This window comes from Melopsittacus undulatus, chromosome 4 (assembly GCF_012275295.1).
Source record: "Melopsittacus undulatus isolate bMelUnd1 chromosome 4, bMelUnd1.mat.Z, whole genome shotgun sequence".
NCBI lineage: Eukaryota > Metazoa > Chordata > Aves > Psittaciformes > Psittaculidae > Melopsittacus > Melopsittacus undulatus.
The window spans coordinates 64,268,044-64,292,094 of NC_047530.1; the positions used below are offsets into that span (position 1 = coordinate 64,268,044).

The following is a 24,051-nucleotide window of genomic DNA, read 5'->3' on the forward strand; positions in this document are numbered from 1 at the left end:
AAGCCGTGAAGAATATCTTCCATCTTTGACTACCTTTACCTCACCACTTACCACACCTTAAAGGCAACTTGCTGTTAAGGTTCTGGGTGATATATGTACCAGTTTATGTACCTCAGATATTACACAATGGAATCATATGAGTTGAGATATGGGGAAATAACATAATTACTGTGCCTTAAATCTAATCTCTGATGAGATAGTCACTAACAGAAATGGCCTAGGATATCTATAAAAACAAAAGAAAACCAAAACCACCACCGAAATAAAACACACCATGCACACCTTGTAGTTTCTCTTTTTAAATAAATGTTAACACTCATACTGAGTTATGTGTTCCCCCCCCCCCTTTTTTATTGTTTTCTACAGTTTTTCCTTCAAAGATTATTGTAAGGTCACTACCACTCTCTTTGGTTTTGTCAAGTTAATTAACCTCTCCCTTAATGCCTATCACATGATAATTACCATCTATTAACTGGGTTTTTTTAATATTGTTGAATACTTCTACCTATCATTAGATGATTCTTTCTTTCCAGAAGTCTTTTTTCCTTTCCCTGAATACAATACTGACATTAGTACAGAAGGCTGGCTGACCCACCTTTTATGTTAAGATTTTAGTGTTTTATGATGCCCCAAAGATATAATTTAAAGAGCACATTAAGGTCACTTGGCCTTGTAAAATTCTCCCTCCCCATTTACAAGACTCATTCTTCACCTCTGGTGAGGACCCAGCTGCCTCAATAAACTTCACACATCAATCCCCAAGCAGCTCCATAAAAGGGTCAGTCCTGCAGTACAGAAGCAAAGCAGTCTGCTTCTTGGGATTCCTCCACAGCACAAACAAAAGAAGGCTCCAAAATAAAAGGAAAGTAGTAGAGAAACAAGGAAAAGTTTCAGTGATTCAAATTAACTGTACTCATTAAGCAGCAACTGCAGTTCTGCTGCTTACCCCATCCTCCATGAGCCTTGCTTTCTCAGTGAAAGAGCTGGACTTTTCTGCTTTTAAAATCTAACGTAGATTTCATATATAGACGAGACTGATCTCAGCAAGAAAAAGGAAGACTAAAACTAATCATCAATTTTCCAGCTTTTTCAAACCTATTCTCTGGCATGACTCAGACTTCTCTGCACATTAAATCCAAACAGTTTGAGGATGAATTGTTTTTTGACCCAGTCCTAAAGCTAAACAGGTGTTCTGAGGAAACTGAACCTGCACAGAAATTAGGCTGTTGCCCAAGGCTACACTAAACTATTAAACTGACAGAAATGAGTCGGAGATTACAGCATGGAAAAGAGAAACTAAGTAAAATGTCCCTCCCCTAAAAAATGAGGCAAGAAACAGAAAAGCAGATGATGTTTTAAGAGCTAGACACATGCAACAAAAATCTACAGAACAACAAACTGAAGCAAAACCAAATGAGTCATATAATGTTTGCAAGAAGATGGACACTTCCCATCACAGAGTACTTTGGACTTCTAACTTTCAAATTCAGAAGAAAAATAGATGCAGCTGCCCAAACATCTTCCTAATCCTAGATAACACCTCACCAACTGCATAATCAGCACATTCAACACTGCAACAGGCAGAAATTCTGAGACAAAAAATAAAAGGAGAACTACGTCGGTTGATTATTAGGTCAGTGTAGGGTCATTCATAACCTTTCCAATCTCTGCTTTTTCACAGAGCAAGATAATTGTCATGAAAGCTAGAGAATCCATATTCCTTTATTTAAATAAAAAATACACACACTTAAAAATAGTACTAGTAACAATAGCAAGTAAATATCATAAAACCAACTTAACTTGTGTAGAACCAAAGTATCTGAAAATAACCTCTATTAGGACTGCTTTAAAAACACTTTCCAAGTATGATTTATCACAGAGGCTTTAAAGCCTGAAATCAAGACTCTATAAAGACTCTCAATAAGAAATGATTACTCATATTACATGCACATGTCACCAACTACTCTGCCATTGCAGAATGTTACTTCAGTTTCTCCTGCTAAAAGGAGCAGTCATCACACCTGTTTAAAATAAGACAGATCAGCACAGAAGCTCAGCCAGCTCTTGCTTTAGCACTAGCACACAGGGCAGATGGGAGGGTTTCAGCCCACGAACACACCTGACTACAGCTGTACTACACAGAACTCCTTTCATTAGCTCATAATGTTATTATTATCAGATGGACTCAATAATCCCTACTAATAAAGTCATGATGCATATATCAGATATAATATGGAAACTTTGAACAATTTCTCCTTCAAAGGGCACCAACCTACCTATGCCCTTGGAGAATAACTCTAGATTTTAAAGCAATTGAAGGGAAATATGGTATCTTTTCCTCTTTACCAAGTCAGTGGGAACTGAAGTTTTACATGGATTTAACAGAAGAAATTATAATATCATTAAGTAGCTAATATTAGATTCATTTTTGTGGGCTATCACAGGACAGTGTAGAAAGATCATCCACTACTCCAAGAGTAAACACAGTGAGTTTTGCTCAAACCTGAGCAAAGACTGTAAGAGTAAAAAAAATCTTTAAGTGAACAAGGCAATGACTCACACGAGCAAACCAAGATTCCTCAGAATTTCACCATCACACTAGTCAATAATTTAATAAAGCAATTTTCTTTGCTGTCATTATCTCCCCCACCCATTATTCTCAGCCTGCAACATATCCTCTTTACAGAGACATACTGCATACCAAATGGCAAGTACAACAGAAACAGACAATGCAAACAACTACTATTTCATATGGATTTTATATGAATGCTAATGTAATTCAGCAGTTGAGAGAAGAAGCTGATCAGCACCAGCCATCAGACAGTACCTGCAAATTACCAAAACAGTAGCAAAGTTGGGGAATTTCTTAACTACTGAAGATGAAAGTAAGTTTGGAGTTTCTTCTTTTTCCCCTCTTCCCGAGATTAGAAAAGAGAAAGCAATATTATTTCCTATTTTGCCTATTATTTTTTTTTAGGGAAGAAAGGAATGGAATCCAAGTTAGTTTTACAACATTAAAGAAAACATACATTTGAAGCCATTTTGAAGTATTTGTTTCAGAAAATTCAAACTTCAAAACTTTTATTTTCCTTCTCAGACATGTCACCATTAAAAATACCTATTTAAAATTATGCATTTCAGAACTCAAGCATAAAACCCATAGAAGCCTTTTCTATTATCCTATTGCCCCAGGGTCTATGCCACTCTCTGCATCTCTAGAAAAAGCTAACAAGTGCCATGAGCTTTCCTTTCCTTCTTTTTTTTTTTTTTTTAAGGAAAGCACTTCCTTGGGCCAAGTCACCATCAAACTCCCTTAAAGAGTAAATAAAACTTTTCCTGATTAATGACTGTAAACCCATGCTCTTCCCAGATTAATGCAACATGCCACATCCTATTTTGTCATACCTAGAGCCATGCCAACAGGAGTAAGAGTACCATTGTCAACAAAACCTAATACATGGGAAATGTTCACACTTCAGACAACAGAAGAGCGGCAAAAATTGCCTTTAACAGGCAATCAGCCACTGCATTATGTCAACAGCTTCTACATGGTGTCAAGATCACTGAATTTTCAGAAACCAAAATCTAAAATGTTTGGAGTAGAGGAAATAAAAAACAATACGCAAAATTAAACTGGTAAAAAAAAGTAGGATAAAATCAGAATAGAGATCAGTGGCAAGAACTTGCCTATATTGAAGATTTACCTAGAACTGAGACTTACATAGTCTGGTCTTTTAGAGTGAGGTGTCCCTGCCCATGGCAGGGGGGCTGGAATTAGATGATCTTAAGGTCCTTTCCAACCCTAATTATTCTATTATATGAGTCTGTATACTACACAGACAATTTAGGGACTTGGGGGATTGATTACTTTTGGGTTTGGTTTTGAGGTTTGGTGGGGGTATTTTTTGTTTGGTTTTATTTTTAGGGTTTTTTTGCTTGGTTTTTGTTTGTTTGTTTTTAACTGCAGGAATACCTCTTCCCACATTTTTCAATGACTTAAGAAATTTCAGGTTTATTATCATTTTTCAGAGCACCCATGGTTGGATTTGTGGTCCTACAGATCAGACTTGAAAGCTTATTCTGTGAAATAACTTTTACATAAACAGTAGTTTCCTACATGAAAATAACAACTTTAATATTTGAACACAGTTTGGGTTTCTTCTTCCCCTGCACAACCACCTGACCAACCAAACTCCTCCTTCTTCCCACCAATGTCCCCCTTAAAACTAAGTTGAGCTTTAAGTGGCAAAATATAAAACAGTGTAAGTTTCTCATTTCTGAAATCCAAAGTCAGATCTCCTATAAGCCACAAACAACCCCTTTCAGCACTGTAAACTGATCACACATAAACACTTCAGAAAAAGCAGCACTGTCACTGACCTAGAAGTATAATGCTGGAGGGGAAAAAACAAAAGAAAAAGGCATAGGGCAAATAAACTAGTATCTGGAGAAGATGGGAGAGGTGATCATTTTTTCAGTAACCTTAATCAACCTTAACCCCTGGCAAGTATCAACACAGTAGCAGCCCATGAGAGTACAGTATCATTTTGTAACAGAAGTCAAGTAACGAGCATTAGCAATTTTCCCCACAGGAAGTGTCTAGGACATCAGAGATTTGTGACAGCAGAAAAGCTTCTTGTGAACTCACTAAAAACACTGTTTCAAAACATGTCCCTACTTCCAACCCTGGCCATGAATAGTGTCTGAAGATGTGAGCATTTTACACACCCCAAAACTTGGGAGAGGCTGAAAAAAGCCCCACCACACAAAGAAACACCCTAAAAACTGAAAGCCTGACCTAACAGTATGCTGAAAACAATGGGAAATCTGCTGCCCTTGATGGTCAGAAAGACCAGAGCCCAGAGGACTAAGATTAATCTCCCCAACAGTCCTGAAGCTACTCCAAATCCAAGATGTAACATCCATGGTTTGGAGACAGAACAGTCAACTTCTTTAGGGACTCAATGCTTCAAGGCTTTCAACATGGCCTAGATTACAAACCTTCCAGAATAAGCCTGAAAGCTGCTCACTTTGTGACCACACAAGAGGTATCATTTTCTCCATTATCCTTGAGCCAACTGTTGAAAAAGATGAAGGGAAAAACGCCTATAGTGCCGACACCACAGCAAGAAGTTCTGTCTTCACATCCTAGTAGTTCTCCTTCAAACACAAGTCTCGCAGAATGAAGTTATGAGTAGGGGGAACAGCAGCTATCTGAGCTAGAACTTGAGAGGACCTGGCTGCCAGAACAGTGCTTTGCTTCCAGATGATCAGTCCTTTTGTGGCGCTAATTTACACTCCATTTTAAAGCATGAACACTAGACAGGTTTGAGGGAGAAACACGAGAAATCATACTGCTCTACAACAAAGGAGATAACTGGACAAAGATGACGGGATATTAAATGTTTCAAGTAATAGCAAAAGTGGCATTAAAAGCAGGGAGATTTAATAATTCAAAATACCAACTTCACACAAACACACAAAAAACCCACAAAAGGATAAAGCTGATGCAGCCCTGATTAATTATAGCTTTAATCTTATTTTCAGTTTTAGTTTCAGGAGTTCTGGGCATATAGCCCAAAGAGGGGAAAAAAAAAAGACACTAATCCAACAAAAAACCCCAAAACAGCCCCCCTCACATTTATCATACTTTTGCAATCCTTTAAAACTTATTTTTACTAGGAGAAGTGTCATTATGCTGGTCAGACATTGTGTAACAGGCAAAAATGTGCTCTTTTTTTGCCCTGAGAACAGTTTTTCACAGTTAAAACTGATTATGCTATTTGTGTTCAGCTGGAAAAATGTCAGACCAGTCCAGTCACTCGTGACAGAAGGCAGCATTTGTCAGCATGACAATCAAAGTGAACACATCAAATACCTAAGGGCACACAACGCAGTGGCAAAGCTCCTTCACCTGACCCTGGGACTAACCACTGTGGAGAAGGGAGGACAGGGAGAAAAACAACCCCTATAGCCACTACACCACACTGCAGCAAAACCTCCCACAGCACCTTCTCTTCACCTGCTCTGCTGCTGCTGAGAACAGCACTGGTTTAACACAGACACCCCTCTGTTGTCCCCCAGGTGACAGGGTTCAGCCGGCCACCACATTCCCACCAGCGACTCGCAGGACTGATGTCCAGGCACCAGATAAGGATGGAGAAGAGACCACCCTCACCCAAAAGGGTTCTCAGCTTCCATCCCACAAACGCATCTCCGATTCACGACTGAGGTGTGAAAAACAAGCAAGCCAGACAAGCCAAGTACATGGCATACACTAACTCGTTACCAGCGAGTTGAAGCGCTTTATTGCTAACAGCTCGAACCTTAACGTGTGGCCGCGATGGGCTTCACAAGCCGTTTTCGACAGCTTTTAGCCCAGGAGACGCAGAGCAACGCACCCGTCCCGCCGGGGCAGTGCAGGGCAGCAGGCCGGGCCCGGGCAGAGCGCTGGGGCTTCCTCCTTCACACCTGGCCGAGGCGGGGGGCGCAGCACCGCTCCCCTCACTCCGGTTACCCCGGCGAAGGCGCTGCCAGGCGGAGCCCGTTGACAACCGTGGCAGCGGAGCACCCATCTCCCAGTGCTCACGTCCCGCAACCACAGCCCGGAGCCACCGTCGGTGTCGCCGCTCGCAGCCCGGCGGTGCTGGCCCCTCTCTGCCAGCGAAGGGAAGGAGAAGAGAGAAGAAGAAAAGGAGGAACAGCAGCAGGAGCCGCCGGTACCGGCGCCCTTGCCCTCAGCCCGCTCGACGGCAGCGGTGCGGGACAGAGAACTGCGCGCTCACCTGGTCTCTGCCGCCCCGTCCCGCGGGACGGGAGGAGAAGGCGGAGGCCATGTTGCAGCGCTCCCAGGCACCTCTCCTCACCTCGCCCAGCGCGGAGGCAGAGCCGTCCCCGGCTCACCCCCACCGGCGGCCAGGCCTGCCCCTCGCCGCCGCCACCTCCCCCTCAGGTGGAGCCGAGCCCCTCCGGTGCCTCTGCTCCTGCGGCAGGCTCGAATCCAGGGCCCGGCCGCTGGCTCTGGGGGCTGCCGTTGTCCCGCCCCGTCTCTAGGCAGCGGGGCGCGGCCTGGAGGCTGCGGCCCTCGACGGCAGGGACTGCTGGCATTCATGTCCGCCCGCACCGAGGTGCCCTGCAGCGAGGAGAGCGCTGCGAGGTCTCCCCTGCCGGAAAGCCGGAGGGAGGCAGCTACCAAAGGACTCAGAAGGATCACAGAGCACCCACACAGCAGCCCCCCGAGTGTGGCCGGGCCGTCCGCACCTACATTGCGGCTCACCTGGGAACGGCGACCTCCGGCTATGAACGTCAACTCTGAAGAGAAGTCCAGTGACTGCTGCTCCTTCCTGCCAGCAGATTGTTATAGAGGATGCGGCTTGGGGAGCCCAGCTGAAGCCTATTAAGCAAAATCTCAAAGCTAACCAAACCCTTTAGTTTGGCACTAATGCATTCTTTACCACGGTTAAAGCCGTTGGGGTTTCAGAATGAGTGCTACAGGTGTAGTATATTTACAGTAATGCAAATCCAAAGTTGTTTTCCATGTGAAAAGCAGCAGGAGAATACCCCACTCACTGATTGCAATGGGGAGCTGCTTCTAAGGATAATAAGTTCATACTCATAACGCTCTTCAGCCTGACTGAGGCAGTTTGGGTGATGTTCCCCCCATACCAGTCAAAGCTGATGGCTATGCAAACCCCACATACGAGCTGCTGCACTGATCAAACCAGTCGTTCTACTTGTACTTTTTCTTAACACTGAAAAATCTTGAATAATTCTTATGAAAGTATGTTTTATCAGGACTTGAAATCTTGAAAGTATTGCAAAAGTAATGATTTTAGTTTTAACTTAAATTATCCAGTCATCTTACTTCTCATCCCAAAAACCTGTTCTGGTGAACCAACCTATTTTTTGGTTTTCATTAGAACTTAATTTATCTGTTAGCAGTGGCTAATCACAACAATAATTATTAAGCACTAATTTACCTACAAATATTGCTTGTAATGACTTAGTCCAGTTACTTTTTACTACCAATGATGCTGTGGATGCAATTTGCAGAGTGCATACCCAGCTGTATAAACTGACTATACACATTTATACATCTTCTTGATACTATGTAACTAATTGCTTGTCACTTTCTCTATAAGATGTATGTTTTTTTCTCCTTTGTATATAAAGCCAAATAAAAATATTTAACTACAGCACTTGGCTGTGTCTCATATGGAAAAGTTAATTCCTCAGAATGTCTTTATCCCTCTTATTTTGGATATGACTCATTTCCTCAGCCCACTCAGGCAACCAGGAGCCAGAGGAGATGAGGGAAAAAAATAGATACAACCCCCACATGGGCTAAAAGAAAGCACGAAGCCGGACTGGTCACGTTTACTAGCAAGGAGTACTATCACCGATAGTGGCAATTAACATCTCTGTGGCTAGGCCATGCACTATTTTCATGTGGCTCACATACCACAACATCACTGTGTACCACCTTCCACTGCTCTTTAGGAAGGAAAATTATAAAGACTGAAAAAGAGTTTACAGATTATAAAATAACACCTTAAGAAAAAAAAAATCATTTTTACTTGAAGTGAAAAGTGTTTTGTAATTCTACTCTCACAACTGATAGCAGGAGGAATTGTTAAATGAATTCAAGGCTGACATGTAAATCTAGAGTCCATTTCCACAGGCTTACATACCTCACTTGTCTCATCTCCATTCTCACCTGGAAAGTATACCTTCAGTATTGGCAGCTAGAATGATACCCAGAGGGAAGAAAAAGTTAACTTCCCTTTTTGTAGGAGACTTGTTAAGTCAGGCTTCCCTACTGAAGGCTTGGAATTTAAATGTTATGGTAGTGCACTTGATCTGATAGAGCACAATAGCAGGTGGTTGTACGACAGGAAAGGATAAACAGATCAGGAGCACAGAGAAAACCTGAGGTAATCGGAAAAAATAGTATTATTGTTGAAATTAAACAGCTATACCAGCAATCAGATTTTTAGTTAGCATAATTGTCTCCCACTAAGGAAGGCTGCCGAGAGTTATATTGCTGCAGCTGTACTGGCCTTAAGTTTGGACAGAGCCTAAATGAATGGGCCTTGGAATTGTTTGTTCTGCTGGAGGGCTTTGCTAATCAGACCTCCGTGTTTAACTCAAACCCAGCCTCCTACAGTGTGAGACTGCTTGCCTGTGTGAGGACTGAGAGCTGAACTCCGAAAGGAACTCTGTACTTTTCCTGCTCTCATGCATCCAAACAACAATTAAAAAGCAGTTTACTGGCTTCTGCCATTTTTCTTTTTGGCTTGTAAGCCATGTGAAATGCAAAAACTAAAACCAGGAAGCAGACACCTTTTCCTAAGGTTGGTTTTACAGGGATCAGGAGTGAAAGCTCTGCCCAGCTCAAATTCATGGGAATTTTGCCAATGACTTTGGTGAAGCCTGGCTTTTTGCCCAGATGCTCTAGAGAAACAAAAGACACTTCCGCACTTTCTCTCACCCCGCTTGGTACAAATGCCCTGTTCACCTACAGTTATTAAAATCCAGGTTGTGTGTTTGTGGGTATTTCTCCAGAGGTTTGTATGTAACCAACTGTCCCCACCGCAGTGAAGGCAGATCTTCAGTGACTGAGTGATGCATTCCCTACTGTGGGGCAGGAGTTGGGCAAAGCTGGAGCTGAGGGAAGGTTTCAGATGTTACATCCAGTGATTGTATGTTTTGGCCTCTAGATGCCAACCCCAATGCACTCACTGGGGTCCTTGCACATCCTTCGGATCCCTGCAACAAGCTCTCTGCACACAGTGCTTTCATGTCGCTCCTCTTCATGTGCTGCTGCAAAGTTCACAGTAAAACTTCTGATTTTAAATTCAGCCAAGGTTTCCTCCAGGAAAATAACCTGAATAACCCACAAATAACCACCACACTGACATTTCCTTCTACCTACAACCTCATTATTTGCCACAAAGGGATGGTTTATGATATTTTCATTATTTTAATTATATCAATATTTGGTGGTTTTTTAGTAGTTTAGTTCATGCCACACAATATGCATCAAAAAATGATACTTTAAAAAAATTGGAACCTAAATTCAAGTACTTTAAATTTATTTAAAATATTTATATTCATGCATTCAGGAAACAGTGACAGTTCTTTTTTTTTTTCTCATCAGCTTCCATCCTTTTGCTTTATTTTCAAATAGTTCTCAGGAGCTTTTTGCTTTCTTGCATCCTGTTAAGATGCAGAAGGGTTCTCCATGTTTCTTAATATAGGGAACTATCCTGTATAGGATGCATTGAAGAGGTGTTATCCCTCAAATGCTACTAAATCTCTCCTACTGTACTTCTGCATTGTCATATTAGCAATTTAATATTTGGGTTTTAATGAATGGTAAAAGAAGCCAATCAATGTTTGTATTTGCTTCTGAGTACAATGAACACAACCTATCTTAGAAACCCTCATTGGTATTCACAAGCCAGCTGACCTTTATTAATCACATCATTATGTAAAAAACAAAATACACTTTTTCTCTTCCTTACAATGATGTTGTTGCTGAGGAGAACGTGATTAATATACAAAAGACAAGATAATATACAAAAGACAAGACTCTTGCAGCTGCCCTTTAGTCAGCATAGAAGGAGTTGTTCAGTTTTACACTGGATGCTTAGCCATGAGTACAGTTGTAATACTATCACCCAAGCTAGTCATTGTGTCTGATCCTATATGCCTTACCCAATTAGCACTGCAGTTCAAGCAAGCAGAAGTTTTGAATGTCAAAGAGGTTTTAATATATGTGCCCTTTGTCCATTTACATAAATAAAATGATAATTAATGGTGTAATTTGATAATTAAAGTAATTTGTCAATGTCATCTAGATTTCTGTGCTGTTTGCCTTTGAGTTCTCCCTTGGTTTTGCACTTGGATCTATGCTTTGCTGTAAAGGGAAGCAGCAGTTTTAGGGATTCCCACATCCATATATCTCTGTTTATCTGTTACTCAGTTGTCAGAAGGCTTACTGCTACTATTCCTTTAAGCAGAACAGTAAATCCCTTCAAACACAAAAGGCAATACAAATGTAGTTTTACCACCCATCTCAAGCAGTATCATTAGCTACTGCCATGTCTAAAGCAATGGTCAACCTGAGATAAGCACTATCTAGTCAGAAAGAAGACATGATTTATATCCTAAGGATAGGCAAACATCAGCAAGAGGGAGGGAAATGCTAGGCAAGCAGAACTGTCAGTCTGATATTTGACAAATTAATGCCATGACAGGTCTATTCTTATGTGTACTCTCCCTTACAAGTAAGCTATCTAGAGCTTCTAGTTATATGAAGCAGGACAGAGAAAGTGAGGGTGGAGAGTGTGGTTATGGAATACATAGCACTCTCTCAGTGTTCACAGAGTTCTGTTGTTCACAGTTGTGCTATGGAGAAACGGGACAAGCTTAAATTTGTGTAAGCTGCCTTGGGTCAATATGTGCCATTATGGTCACTGAGCACTCTTAGCACACACTAGGGGCAAAGCAAGCTCTGCTGTTCTTAAACGAAATCACTGGATACAATGGCATTCTCCATTGCTATAAGGTATTGGTACACAACTGCTAGTCCACCCAGCATGGCATAGCAAAATAATTTCCCTCCACTGCTTACCTGTGATTAAGCCAGCACAGTTTGTGCATGGAGGAAGAGTCACAAGAGCAGGTGAGAAAGCATGGACAGTCACAGTGCGCTTTGTGTGCAATGGCAATCAGACAGGTATCAAAGCTATCCACCTAAAGGTATCAGAAAAGGCTAAACAGCCCATCTCACGCACCAGTCAAGGGGGTCACCGCCTCACACAGATCACTGCATTGCATGCTGCTGGCTCATGGAGCAGCCTCCTCGTGTAAAAAAAGAAGTAAGGCTGCTGGACTCCTGTGTAGGAGAGTTGTTCCCTTTCAGCCAGCTTTCCTTCTGGTGCTTCCTGGTCTTCACCACTCAAAACTCCTGGGGCAAAGCGAGATATGGAAAGAGACATTCAGTGAGCACTCAGAAAATGAACAGTTAGTGTCCAACAGAAATAACTGTATGAGCACAACTAAGAAATATTTGCGTATATTTAAACATAAACTAGTTAAAACCTGGAAAAAAAGAAAATGTCACTTTCAAGAAAATTCAAATCACTGTATTCAGTATTTTCAGACATAATATATTTTATATATAATTATAATATGTATATATTTTAACATAGCTTATATCAGTTTATAGTACTAAAAGTTCGTGATACTCCAGTTCCTGCTCCCCTCCTTCCTCCCCTGCCTTCCCTCACCTCTGCCCCATTACTGTAAATCTGGGTTTTCCCAGACATGTTTTCTTTTTATCTGGAGGAAAAGGCAGACTTTGGCCACCTTCCTAAGATCTCTGGACAAGGATTAGTCCAGTGGAGTCAGCAGCAGAAGATCTGCTCCTGTGCTGGCTATAGAAATCAATCCCCTCAAAGCTGTAAAGTGTGCACAGCCTGAAGGTGCTGCTAGTCAGGCCTGAGGGACATCATACACACCTCGCTGAGTCGGTTCACATGCATTACTGAGCCTGGGATGTTTTGGCTATGTTGGACTTGATACATACATGGGGAAGAGTTTCTCTATGGCTGTGCAGGGTGGAGCACATCAGACTTTTTTCCTTTGAACTGCACAAGACGTGAAGCTGTATTTCTCTCTGGGATTTCCCAGAGATACAAAAGCCTTGTTAGGTGCAGGTAAATCCCCCGCAAGTGCTGGGAATACACGATTCAAGGTAAACAGAAACCTGCAAGCATGCACACCCTATGCTGCAAAAATTCCCCAGGAGGGAGGGAAAAGTGGAGGAGTTTTACCCCTGAAATGTATATGTGTTAGGGGAGAGGAGCTGGACAAGCTGCCTATTGCTTTTCCCATTGGCTAGGGTAGAAAAGGAAGTGCACCAGAAACCTCCTGCCTGCTGGAACTGCTCTCCCAAATAAATGCTTTTAGGGAAGAAACCACAAGTTTCTGTATACAGCAGCCTGCCCTGCTTACATTTAAGGGAAGCAGCAATGCTGTCCTTCAAAGATATTGTAAACTAGCTCAATGAAGTAATGAAAAAATGCAGGCACTTCACTGACGTGGAGTGGTGTTTGTACCTCACTCCTGCAGGGACTGAAGGTTTCCATCAGAGTGTGTTGGCCCTGGACTGTCAGTGCCAATGAGAATGGGTGCCAAAGTGTGTCAGCAGCATCCCAGAATCTACAGTGAAACTATCCTGTAGGGGAAAGACCTATAAAACTAGAAACACATCTGCTTTGTAAATCTGTTTGGTACTGAGGTTTCAAAGTAGCACTCCTTTATATATATATATATATATATATATATATATGTGGGTTACATTACTACTTTCCCAGAATCACAGAATCCCAAGGGTTGAAAGGGACCTCGAAAGATCATCTAGTCCAACCCCCCTGCAAGAGCAGGGTAACCTAGAGTACATCACACAGGAACTTGTCCAGGTGGGCCTTGAATATCTCCAACGTAGGAGACTCCACAGCCCCCCTGGGCAACCTGTTCCAGTGCTCTGTCACTCTCACAGTAAAGAAGTTCTTCCTGATGTTAACGTGGAACCTCCTATGCTCCAGTTTACACCCATTGCCCCTTGTCCTATCACTGGATATCATTGAAAAAAGCCTAGCTCCATCATCCTGACACCCACCCTTTACATATCTGTAAACACTGATGAGGTCACCCCTCAGTCTCCTCCAAGCTCAAGAGACCCAGCTCCCTCAGCCTCTCCTCATAAGGGAGGTGTTCCACTCCCTTCACCATCTTTGTGGCTCTGCGCTGGACTCTTTCAAGCAATTCCCTGTCCTTGAACTGAGGGGCCCAGAACTGGACGCATTATTCCAGATGTGGCCTCACCAAGGCAGAGTAGAGTACTGATGGCGCAAGGTTGCAACTGCTAGAGGATTCCCTGGGCAAGGCCCACATGCTAGTTATGTCCCAGCCCTTCTTTTGGAAGCCATTACAGTGTAGGGATTAATTAAAAGTTCTTAATCTGGAAGTGGTGATACAAAACTTTAATTTGCCTACAGACATATATCTTGGCTTTGGGGGAATTAAGTCACCCAATGACATTTTATTAATGTGTGTACTTTAAAACCAGCTTCAGAAGTCACAGTGATACTTCACAGGTCAGCATCCTTACAGCCAGAAATAACAACTTTATGCTTTGGCCCACCATGGCATCCAAAACTAAAAGACTTGCTTGATTAAGAAGAAGCAGCTGTAGTCACAAGCCTAGCTTGATCCAAATATGGTATATTCCCCATACCATGCAAACAGTTTAATACGTTATTCGAGCAGCAACCAGTTCACACACTGTCGCTGTCCCAGCGCAACCTGCTGCTCCAGCGCCTTCGTTTTTCGCCACTTGGGCAAAAAGGCTGTAACCTACAGAAAGCCACCCGCCCGCACTGACTGCGAACCAAGCGGACGCTCGGTGCATCCTCAGCTTGCCGCGCCCGCCCGCACCATCATTGCAGAAACCGCCTCTTAGCCTCGCGTTGGCGCCGCAAAAGCGGTGAGCGCTGATTGGTGGCTTTGAATCATCTCGGCTCACGTCATTGGTGGAGCACTGCGGCGGCTAGTTCGAATGCGCCGTGCCCGCCCCTGAGCGAGCCAGGACGTCCTTGCGGCGGGGAGCGGGCTCGGCGGCGGCTCCTCAGGTGAGGGGCACTGGGGCGGTGAGGGGAAGGTGAGGGGGCTCCGGCCCGGGCAGGCGGGCACTGGTCCCGTAAGGAGAGCAGCAGTGGTTTCTCTACTGCCGCTGGTGTGCGCAGCCGGTTAACGGCTGGGGTGGTGGTGTTCTCGTGCTTTCAGGTTGGGTCGTTGGTGTTCTCCCTTTCCCCTGGCGCTGCTGCAGGGCCAGGGGCCTACAGCCTGGTGTGGGGTCGGCCCTTACAGCGCTTCTGCCGCGCTTAGCCCTTGTTCCGGCGGCTGGGCGGCGGTGGGGTACCCGCTTCGGAGTGGGACTGGGTTTTGGGCACGCTGCGGCCTCTATCTCTTCCCCAGTGGGGTAAGATCGCCCTTTAGACGTGGGAAAGGAGGAAGATAGGCAGTGTGGCTGCTCCTCGAGTTGGGTACTTGGGGCTTCTGCCTTTGTTGGGCTCGGCACCGGGCGCGGTTTTGAGGTAATAAGACCTGTGGCAATGGGACAGGAGCTGGACCACTATGGGACCGTGCTCCTGACCTAGCTTTCACGGTAACTGGCTAGGGGTGAACGCTTGCTTCCCTCCCTCGCTTAGCGACTGCCTGACTCGAAAACCTGCTGTGCAGATGTAAGTAACTAACTACAAATTCACTCGTTACCTCGTAATGCTTCAGAGCCTGGTAATAAAGCTCAGCTGTGCTGAATGAAAGGGGTCAAGAGCAGCATTGAAGGTGTGAAGTGTCAGTTCCACGAGGTGCTAAGGCCCCTTTAAGTTTGTAACTGTCTTATGTAGTTGTCAAATAACATGGGGCTGTTGTTCCTTTATGTTGCTGAGATCAAACCGTGTGAGTTTTAGATATTAGACTCCTGCTAATGAATAACTACATAAAACTTATAAATCGGGTGTTTTTTGAGCTGCTTGGAGGAGCTTTTTGCGCAAAGGCATCTTCTTTAAGTTGGTGTCCACTCATGCTTTGTGATGTAGTTTTTCTAGTTGGAATCCTGAATAAAAACTTGTGTTTGTTGAAGAGTGATAAGTCTTCCATGTTAGATTCTAATTATGTAAGACAAAAGTAGCTTCTAAAGAGTTGGCATAATTTCAGTAACTTTGCTGTGTTCAGGACAGCAACTCTTCATGCTTATGGGTTCTCGTTTTCCTGTTCATTTCAGGAATAACCACAACAATGGAGGATTACACAAAAATAGAGAAGATTGGGGAAGGTAAGTATACAGAATGGAGCCTTGTAATGCTCCACTGTTTGAGTTACCAAGTGCCACAGAAGCTCTCTACACTGGCTATTAGAGAAACTACTGGTATTCAAATAACTGGAAAAATAAGCTTGTGATTTAATGCAGTAATTATCTTTCTGTAAAAACTTTCAGACTGCTTTTCTTCTGAGGATGACATGGTCTACTTGAACCAACCAATCAGTTGTTTCAGAGAGGTGTCTGCCTTCATATTGATAGCTAATGGTGTAATTTTCCTCCGAGAAGGAGAGGAAAATATGTTCTGAGGCCTGAAAGTAGATTTTTCAACTTAGGAAGCTTCTCTATTCCTTTGTGTATAACCTTGCTTATTTTGCTTGGAGCTGCTGGTAGGGAGTAGTGGTTTGAGGATAGGCTGCTCTGATTACATCATTACTGTGCTTGTCAAGGAAAATAGTAGACTGTAAACCTCTGGAGAAGTGGATTGTAACAATTAATTTACTAAATGGCACGAAGAAGTGCCATTCACTCCTTCAGTGCAGGAGTTAGTCACACCCCCTACACACACACCCTCCCCCTTCACTGGAAATCCAGCCTTTGTTAAATGCTGAAGTCTGTGTTTTAAAATGCTTTAGGAGAATTTGTAGTATGCTGCTCTGATAAGGTACCCTCAAAGGTAATAGCAAAATGTATGGGGCTTGGATTTATTAACGAAGTTTGTAACTAAAGCCTTGTGCAAGGATCTTTCTTCTTATAAGAAACTAGATTGATTGAGTTTAATCTTGGGGATAAATGCTTCAAGAAGGGTCAAAAGAGAATTGTTTAAGCTGTCTTAGTTTGTTAAGAGTTCTATTCCTGTTGTCATTTCTCATGATAACACTGATCATTAAAGTAGATTGTTGATTTGGAATTTACTACTGGTTTCAATTTTAGCTTCTGCTGAGATCTACAGCACTATCCTCTCTCCTGCAGTGAAGGTTGTGCTAGAGGTATTTCTATAGATTTGACTAACAGATGGCTAGATCTGATTGCAGAGGGAGAACTAAGTTTTTTGTAGCTAAACCTTTACCATTTTCATATGACGTATCAATGGAAAAATCAAAACTCCTTGGGGATGAAGAGGTATAGTGATCTTGCCTGAAAGTTAATCAACTTGAAACTCAAGCAGTATCTGATTTTTATAACTGCATGTTTCAAATACACAGGTTTCACAATCGGGCTACAAAGTACCCTGTCCTAAGAATTATACTGTTCATGGATGGCATGCCTAAATGATACTATTGCTTGGTTCAACTGCCAGAACTAAATGGTAGTTCTTAACCAAGTCAGGGACTTCAATTGCAAAGACTCTTGCCTATGTTAGCAGTTCTTATTTGCCATGATTTATCTGTACCAGGAGCTGGTATGTCCTATGCACGTTTCACTGTTCTTTTGTTCAGGTACCTATGGTGTTGTGTATAAGGGTCGGCACAAAACCACAGGCCAAGTGGTTGCAATGAAGAAAATACGTCTAGAAAGTGAGGAGGAAGGTGTTCCAAGTACTGCTATCCGAGAAATTTCTTTGTTAAAAGAGCTGCATCATCCCAATATAGTCTGGTATGCATATAATGGTATTTAGCTAAACACTTTGAAGAACACTAGGTCTCTTTATGTAAGACATTATTTTTCTGCAATTCAGTGAAGTGATAGCTACTCTGTTTAATACACTGCTTTGCAGTAAATTGCTGTAATCCCAAATCCCATGTTTATGGCGGTTTTCTAATTGAGATTTCCTTATGCTGCCATTCCCTGTTCTAGGAATCTAAAAATTTTTGTTGATTTTGTTGGTTTTTTTTTGTAACTTATGTAGATTATCTCAAGGGTTATTGTCAGAGAGGAAACAGCATCCCTCATGAATACTGACTGAAGCTGCTACTTTGGTCTCAGTTTTATTTGCCACCTTGGAATAGACCATTTGACTTTAGCGTTATTACTTGAGCCTCTGTCATAAATCACCTCTGCTGTTTTGTTGCAGAGATTTACATGTTGCATTAGGATGCTGTCGTAGCTGACATCTGAGCTATTGGTGAAACTTCCACCAGTGACTACTTGACATGTAGAATTGATTGCAGCTATTGTCTTGCCTGCAAAATATTTACTTATTCTTTTGGTGCTGCAAATTACTTTGCCTAATGTGCCTCAAAATTGAACAAGTTCTAGCCACATAGTTTCTCTATGTATGCTTGTGTTTAGGATCCATTATAATCTATTAAGGATGAAGGAAATACTTAAACCTGTGTAAATCCTTCTGTGTCTACTAGGTTCCTATTATAATATTTCCTTAAGCCCTCCTGGTAATTCAGGCTCTGCTGTAATAGGCCAGCTCCAAATAGAGGTAAATGCCAACACTGGGTCATTTTTTAAGGCAACAGTATTTTTTCTCAGACTTTCTGTGTCTTATACTAGGCATGAGGGAACAGAAGTTTAAGAGGGAGCATTTAGTTTTTTGTCTGATACTATTTCAGATATACTTGGTTTTCCAGAAGACAGTATAGCTCACCAAGTCTGTTAGTCTTTTAAGATTGAAAAATAAAGACTTTTATAATAGGAACCTGGAATTGTCAGCTTGTATCCCTGTTGAGAGGGGAAATGCAACTGTGAAGTCTGTATTTTGCAATGGAGTTGATCATATACTCAATTTTTAGTCTTCAGGATGTTCTTATGCAAGATTCAAGACTGTACCTTGTCTTTGAATTTCTTTCCATGGATCTCAAGAAATACTTGGATACTATTCCATCAGGCCAATATTTGGATCGGTCACGTGTTAAGGTAATGAGAGCTATTTCTTAATTTAAGAGAAATTAATATAATTATAACCTACAAAGCTAAGCAGCTCTTAGTTTCAGTATAATTAACTCTTTGAGATGAAATGAAAGGTTAAAGAAGCATCTGTGGGTAGTAAGACGAATGTGCATTTTGATTTCAAATGCCACTTCAAATTCTTATTAATGAAACAAAATGCCTTAAACCAAGCTTAAGCAAAGAATTAATTTGTGTGGCTTATCTGCAGTGTTTTGAATCTCCATTTCCTACTACTATGCAGAGGGACAATGTAAGGGAACAGCTTTATGTTGCAGAACATTACTTTGTACTAAAGGGTACTCCATTTTCTCTTTCATCCTTTCTAGAGTTACTTGTATCAAATCTTGCAAGGTATTGTCTTCTGCCATTCAAGAAGAGTTCTGCACAGAGACTTAAAACCTCAGAATCTCTTAATAGATGACAAAGGAGTGATTAAACTGGCAGACTTTGGATTGGCTCGGGCCTTTGGAATTCCAGTGCGAGTGTACACTCATGAAGTGAGTTGGAACATCCTCATGGTGATTTGGACTATGCTTCCTGAAAATAACTGAATATGAAACCACTAAAAAATAATCTGAGTTCTTGAAGTTGTAAAGTAACAGTATAAGAAAAGTTGTATCTCAGTTTTGCTTTATTCCATGGCTTTCCATCTCTGTGATGGTGGTTTGTTCTACTCTAAGGTTTCAAAGATCACAAATTCTGCTATTATCTTGTCAGTGAATCAGATGGCCCAGAACTTGCTGCTTACTGTCTCATAAGGGCATTTTTACCTCACAAAGCACTCAAGTCTGAGAGTTTTAGTGGCTAGGTGCAAAAGCCTTCCCATTCTTTGGGAAGGTAGTATATGCAACTGCTTCACCTTCAGCAGAAACTACTGTGATGGAGTTTAAGATGTTTGTCTATAAATGGAAGTTTGAAATGAGTGTTTTCACTAAAACTTCTAGGACCAGTTATTACTTTAACCAAGAAACTTTGAGTGCTGCTTAATAATGAATGAGCCATTGTGTATGCAATTAGATGGCCTGATTCTTAGAAACTTAAAGATTTCCTTGTTCAATAGGTAGTGACACTGTGGTACAGGTCTCCAGAGGTGTTGCTAGGATCTGCTCGTTACTCTACTCCTGTAGATATATGGAGCATAGGTACCATATTTGCTGAGCTGGCAACTAAAAAGCCTCTTTTCCATGGGGACTCAGAGATCGACCAACTCTTCAGAATCTTCAGGTATGTTAGGCTGAATCTTTCTTTGTGACTTGTGCAGCATTGCACAAGTGTTCTGTTTGTATTAAAACCATAGTAGTGCATACAAATTTCAGACTAAATTGTTTAACATGTTGTTTATGCTTACATAGAGCTTTAGGGACCCCCAATAATGAGGTATGGCCTGATGTGGAATCTCTGCAAGACTATAAAAACACATTCCCAAAATGGAAACCTGGCAGCCTTGGAACACATGTCAAAAACTTAGATGAAGATGGACTTGATCTGCTGTCTGTAAGTAGTCTGTCTTAAACTGCTCATTAAGAAACTGACCAGGTCTAAAATACATAAAAGTTTACTAATCAGTCTTTTCTAGAATGAAGATACAGAGCTCTATCTTCAGTGGTATGGGCTGTTGTTCCTGTAGAACTGTCAGTTTGACATTCACTCACTACTTTCATAAATAATAAATGATTAGACTTTCATTCTCACTAAGCAGTTATGCCTCAGATTTTTTTATTGTTTACATTAGTAAGCTGGGTACAACTTGAAAATGAAGAGGATGAGCTTTTACAAACAGGCTTAAGTGAAGGCTCCTGCCCAATAGCCATAGCTATCACCTTCCTGGTGCCAGCACTAATTACCATATAGCATGGTAATTAATCCTGCCTTTAAACTGAGTTACAGATTTTTGGCTGTGGTAAACTGACTTTTTAATTGGTATATTTTGTGTCTAGTGTGAGTTTACTTTAGTTCTGTGGTCGTGCAGTTGAACTGTCCCACTAAGTTTTCATTTGGTAAGCTCTTCATAAGGCGTTTTCATTTAGTGTTCTCCCGGCTCTTGTGCTGCTGCTGTAGCCTAATTTAGATTACAACTTAGGGGTGTGATCTTAGGTGCACTGAAGTATAAGAATTTGCCTTTGTGATTTATCCTTTGGGTCTTCTCAAGAGGCATTTATGCAGTGCAAACTTGCATATAAAGGGTGTGGAGTGGGTGCTCTACAAGTCTTTAGGTAGGCTGAAACTTCAGAAGCATCTTGGTACAAGGAGAATCTTGTACAGCAGTAACCTGTGTAGGTGGCTCTTGTTTTTAAGCAGTCAAAGTAGTTTATTGCGATGTCTGTGGCAAAATGCTTTGAATGAAGTGGTGGTACCCAAGAAGCTCAAATGACTGCAATTTCTCACAAGTTTCTTTGTGAGAACTGTGCCACAGTTCAGACAGGAACCTGAACATTTGTTAAACAGAGTTGTCCTGGATAGCTCTCTGAACCTTGTAGCAGTGTCATCTTACAGAGTTAACTGATTTAAGATGGGAATACTTTTTCTCTGTCCATTGACAGCATTATTATTAAATCACTTTGAAGTAGAAATGTAGCTGATTGTATTTATGAACTAAAATCAATTGAACAGGAAAGTGAATCTTATTGATAGTCATGTAACTGGTTAAGTACTCATCTGAGCTTAGATGTGGCTTCATTGTGTAATGCCAATGTTTTGGGATGCTGCTACTAAAGGAAAAATAGCAGTTCTGTAAATGGTGTTAATACAATACTAATCTCAAAGCATATTAAATACTGTAAAATTTTATAGTTTTACATTAATATATACTGAAGTTTTACCTTCCTGTTAATGCCTGGTGACTGGTATGACTGAATTCTTAGGCATCTGGAATTCATTTAAGCTTCCTATGGCACTTTCAAGTTTGAAGAAATAATAGAACTTTTAAATGCAACAAAACTGAATATTCTGTAACACAAACACAGCATTTTAAAGCACTTAATGGTTTGTTGTCGAAAGCTTTGGTATGTCAGACACTAAATTCCAGGAAAAATTGTTCCAGACTGCTCAGAGAAGAATGGTCACTTGCTCAGTCAGCTGGAGTACTGTAGTCTCAATGTGCAGCATCCCTTTTCTGAGAAATTTGCCCCTTCTTGTCTGACTCAATTTTAAGAGAACTTTTGATATCAGTATTAGCTTTAGGATTCTGTTGTTCTGGGGCTATAGCTAATAGGAACCTGACTTAAGATTGAATTGGACATGCAAGGGTAAATCTAGAGACAGTATTCCATTTGGCAGGAGCTCAGAGAATATCAATGCAAATTCAGTGATTTAAATCAACTTGGAAGACTCCCTGTAGGGTGAAGTCTAAAGATAGTTAGCTGTCAAGACTGGTAGGGTAATACCTTACTGGGCAGGGTAATACAGGTTAAGGTTTTTTGTTTTGTTTTGTTTTTCTGGAAGATGTTTGTCGTGGGCAAGGGAAAGAAGCAGATGGTAGAACCTTGATTATGTGAATTTGAAGTGTATATTTCCTTTAGGAAGGAGAAATGAAAGCAAAAACACTTTGCTGAGACAGTTTTTGCTGTAGTACAAAACTGCTAAACACTTCATTCCTGTATTCTTTTGGCCCTTTATTGCATGACACAAACTGTAGGGCTTTTTCTTTATTATTATTTGACTGCTAGGAAAAATCTCTAGCCTTTTCTTACTAAGTTCCAGTGTGCTATTTTAGTGGCTACAGCATCCCCTTTATTTGCTCTAATAATCTAAATCTAAACTTTATTATTGAAGTCTTCAGCTAAAGTAATTTATGAAAAGAAACTGAAGGTTTTTAAATGCAGGGTTTCTTCAGTTCTGCCTGCTTGTAATACTTTCCTCTTTTGATTCTGAAATGGTGATCACTCATGCTATGAGCTGCTGCACCAAGCTGAGTAGAAGCAATTTGATGTTGGTTTCTTCAGTGTCAATTTAACAAAACAAGCATAGGATCACTTGCCCTTGTAAGCATTTTTGGCTTTAACAGCCTGAAGCTTATTTATTTCCCTAATTGAGAAGCTGAGACTAATTATGGCCACTGACACATGCATGAACTGTCATGAACTTAATTATTGAACAGGAGGAGAAATGTTTCTTTACTTTGAGATGTTATGCGCTACTACTGACCTAGTACTAATAAGTAGAAATAACCTCTCCATCCATGAGAAATCACGGAATGTAGGAGAAAACATAGTCTTTATGGCTACTTGATTATTATGGTGAAATAGCTAGCTGTTTAACATTATTTTAATTACCACTTCATGAGGGAGTAAATTTGTTTCTTTTCTCTTCCAGAAAATGTTAATTTATGATCCTGCAAAAAGAATTTCTGGCAAAATGGCCTTGAACCATCCGTATTTTGATGACTTGGACAAATCTACTCTTCCTGCTAATCTGATTAAGAAATAATAGCCCTTTGGACTAAATCAACCACCACAGTGAAATAATTGTGATTACTTTTACTATTAAGTCTGTCTGTAACTTTGATGTTCGTCTAAAACTGTGGCTGTGTGTTTAGTTTGTTTTGGTTTAAATGTTATCTACATGTAAATATTAACCTATTAGTACTGAGTTCAAATACAATGCAAATATTGCTGCCATTAATGCAGTGAACTTTCTATAAATAAAGCTTTAAATACAGTGAAGGACTGAACTCATTTCCAGGCTATGGCTGACCTAAACTACTAAATTGCTGGTCTTGGTATGATAGGAATATACAGTAGGAAATATTCCTGAAGTTTCAGTATAATGTCAGGTAAGATTTTACTTGAGCATGACAATCAATTTGCCAAAGAACATGTAAATCAAGGTATTTTGAACTGAAGAACTGCAGCTGACTAAACTCAAGTAGATGTCCCAGTTTTGAACTTTGATTTCTTGAAGGTATTTGCAAATCAGCATTTGGAAAAACCCTTGCTCTGTATGCTTTTCTGTTATCTTATAGGCCCAAGAATTTAACTAGATGTTGGCATGTTAACTTGTGAATTGGCATAGTTCCACCTTTTGGACCAGTCAAGGTATTATAACTTAAATTTTACGTGAACAGCCTATATACTAGTGTGTAACTGCTTAATAGCCCCCCCCAGTTGCTGATAGTAATGCAGATCTCTGATTCTTGGTAAAGGTAGAACACCCTGGATTGTGCTTGAATTTGAATACTAGCCTATCTTCATACAGGAATAGTCAAGTAAATGTTGACTTAAATTGACTGCTAGGAATTGTAATTACAGACTGAGATGCCAGATGTCTAGAGACTCTCTTATGATTAAAGCAAGGAGCTTTTTAAAGCTCCCCAGCATTTC

At 41.2% G+C, this 24,051-nt stretch overlaps 2 protein-coding genes across 2 annotated transcripts in view; one reads left to right on the forward strand and one right to left on the reverse strand.

Annotated features, from left to right (window-relative positions):
* ANK3 (ankyrin 3) overlaps positions 1–6,922 on the reverse strand; it is a 369,399-nt gene extending 362,477 nt beyond the window's left edge. The window contains exon 1 of the mRNA XM_034062680.1: positions 6,786–6,922. Within this exon, the coding sequence (XP_033918571.1) occupies positions 6,786–6,836 (51 nt within the window). The 5' untranslated portion in view covers positions 6,837–6,922. The remainder of the gene's footprint in view (positions 1–6,785) is intronic.
* Positions 6,923–14,611: 7,689 nt separating this feature from the next.
* CDK1 (cyclin dependent kinase 1) lies at positions 14,612–23,389 on the forward strand. Its single transcript, XM_005153655.3, has 8 exons — positions 14,612–14,702; positions 15,857–15,907; positions 17,332–17,488; positions 18,577–18,700; positions 19,060–19,230; positions 19,794–19,957; positions 20,086–20,227; positions 23,045–23,389. Exons 2-8 carry the CDS (start codon positions 15,871–15,873, stop codon positions 23,156–23,158), a joined length of 909 nt encoding a protein of 302 aa, XP_005153712.1. The 5' UTR covers positions 14,612–14,702; positions 15,857–15,870; the 3' UTR covers positions 23,159–23,389.
* The last annotated feature ends 662 nt before the right edge of the window (positions 23,390–24,051 follow it).

Excerpts from the sequence above, each read along its gene's own strand:
- CDK1 (XM_005153655.3), top strand. The coding sequence starts at position 15,871 with ATGGAGGATTACACAAAAATAGAGAAGATTGGGGAAG. Across the intron at positions 17,489-18,576 it reads CATCATCCCAATATAGTCTG|TCTTCAGGATGTTCTTATGC; the intron begins GTATGCATATAA and ends CTCAATTTTTAG. Across the intron at positions 20,228-23,044 it reads ATGGACTTGATCTGCTGTCT|AAAATGTTAATTTATGATCC; the intron begins GTAAGTAGTCTG and ends TTTCTCTTCCAG.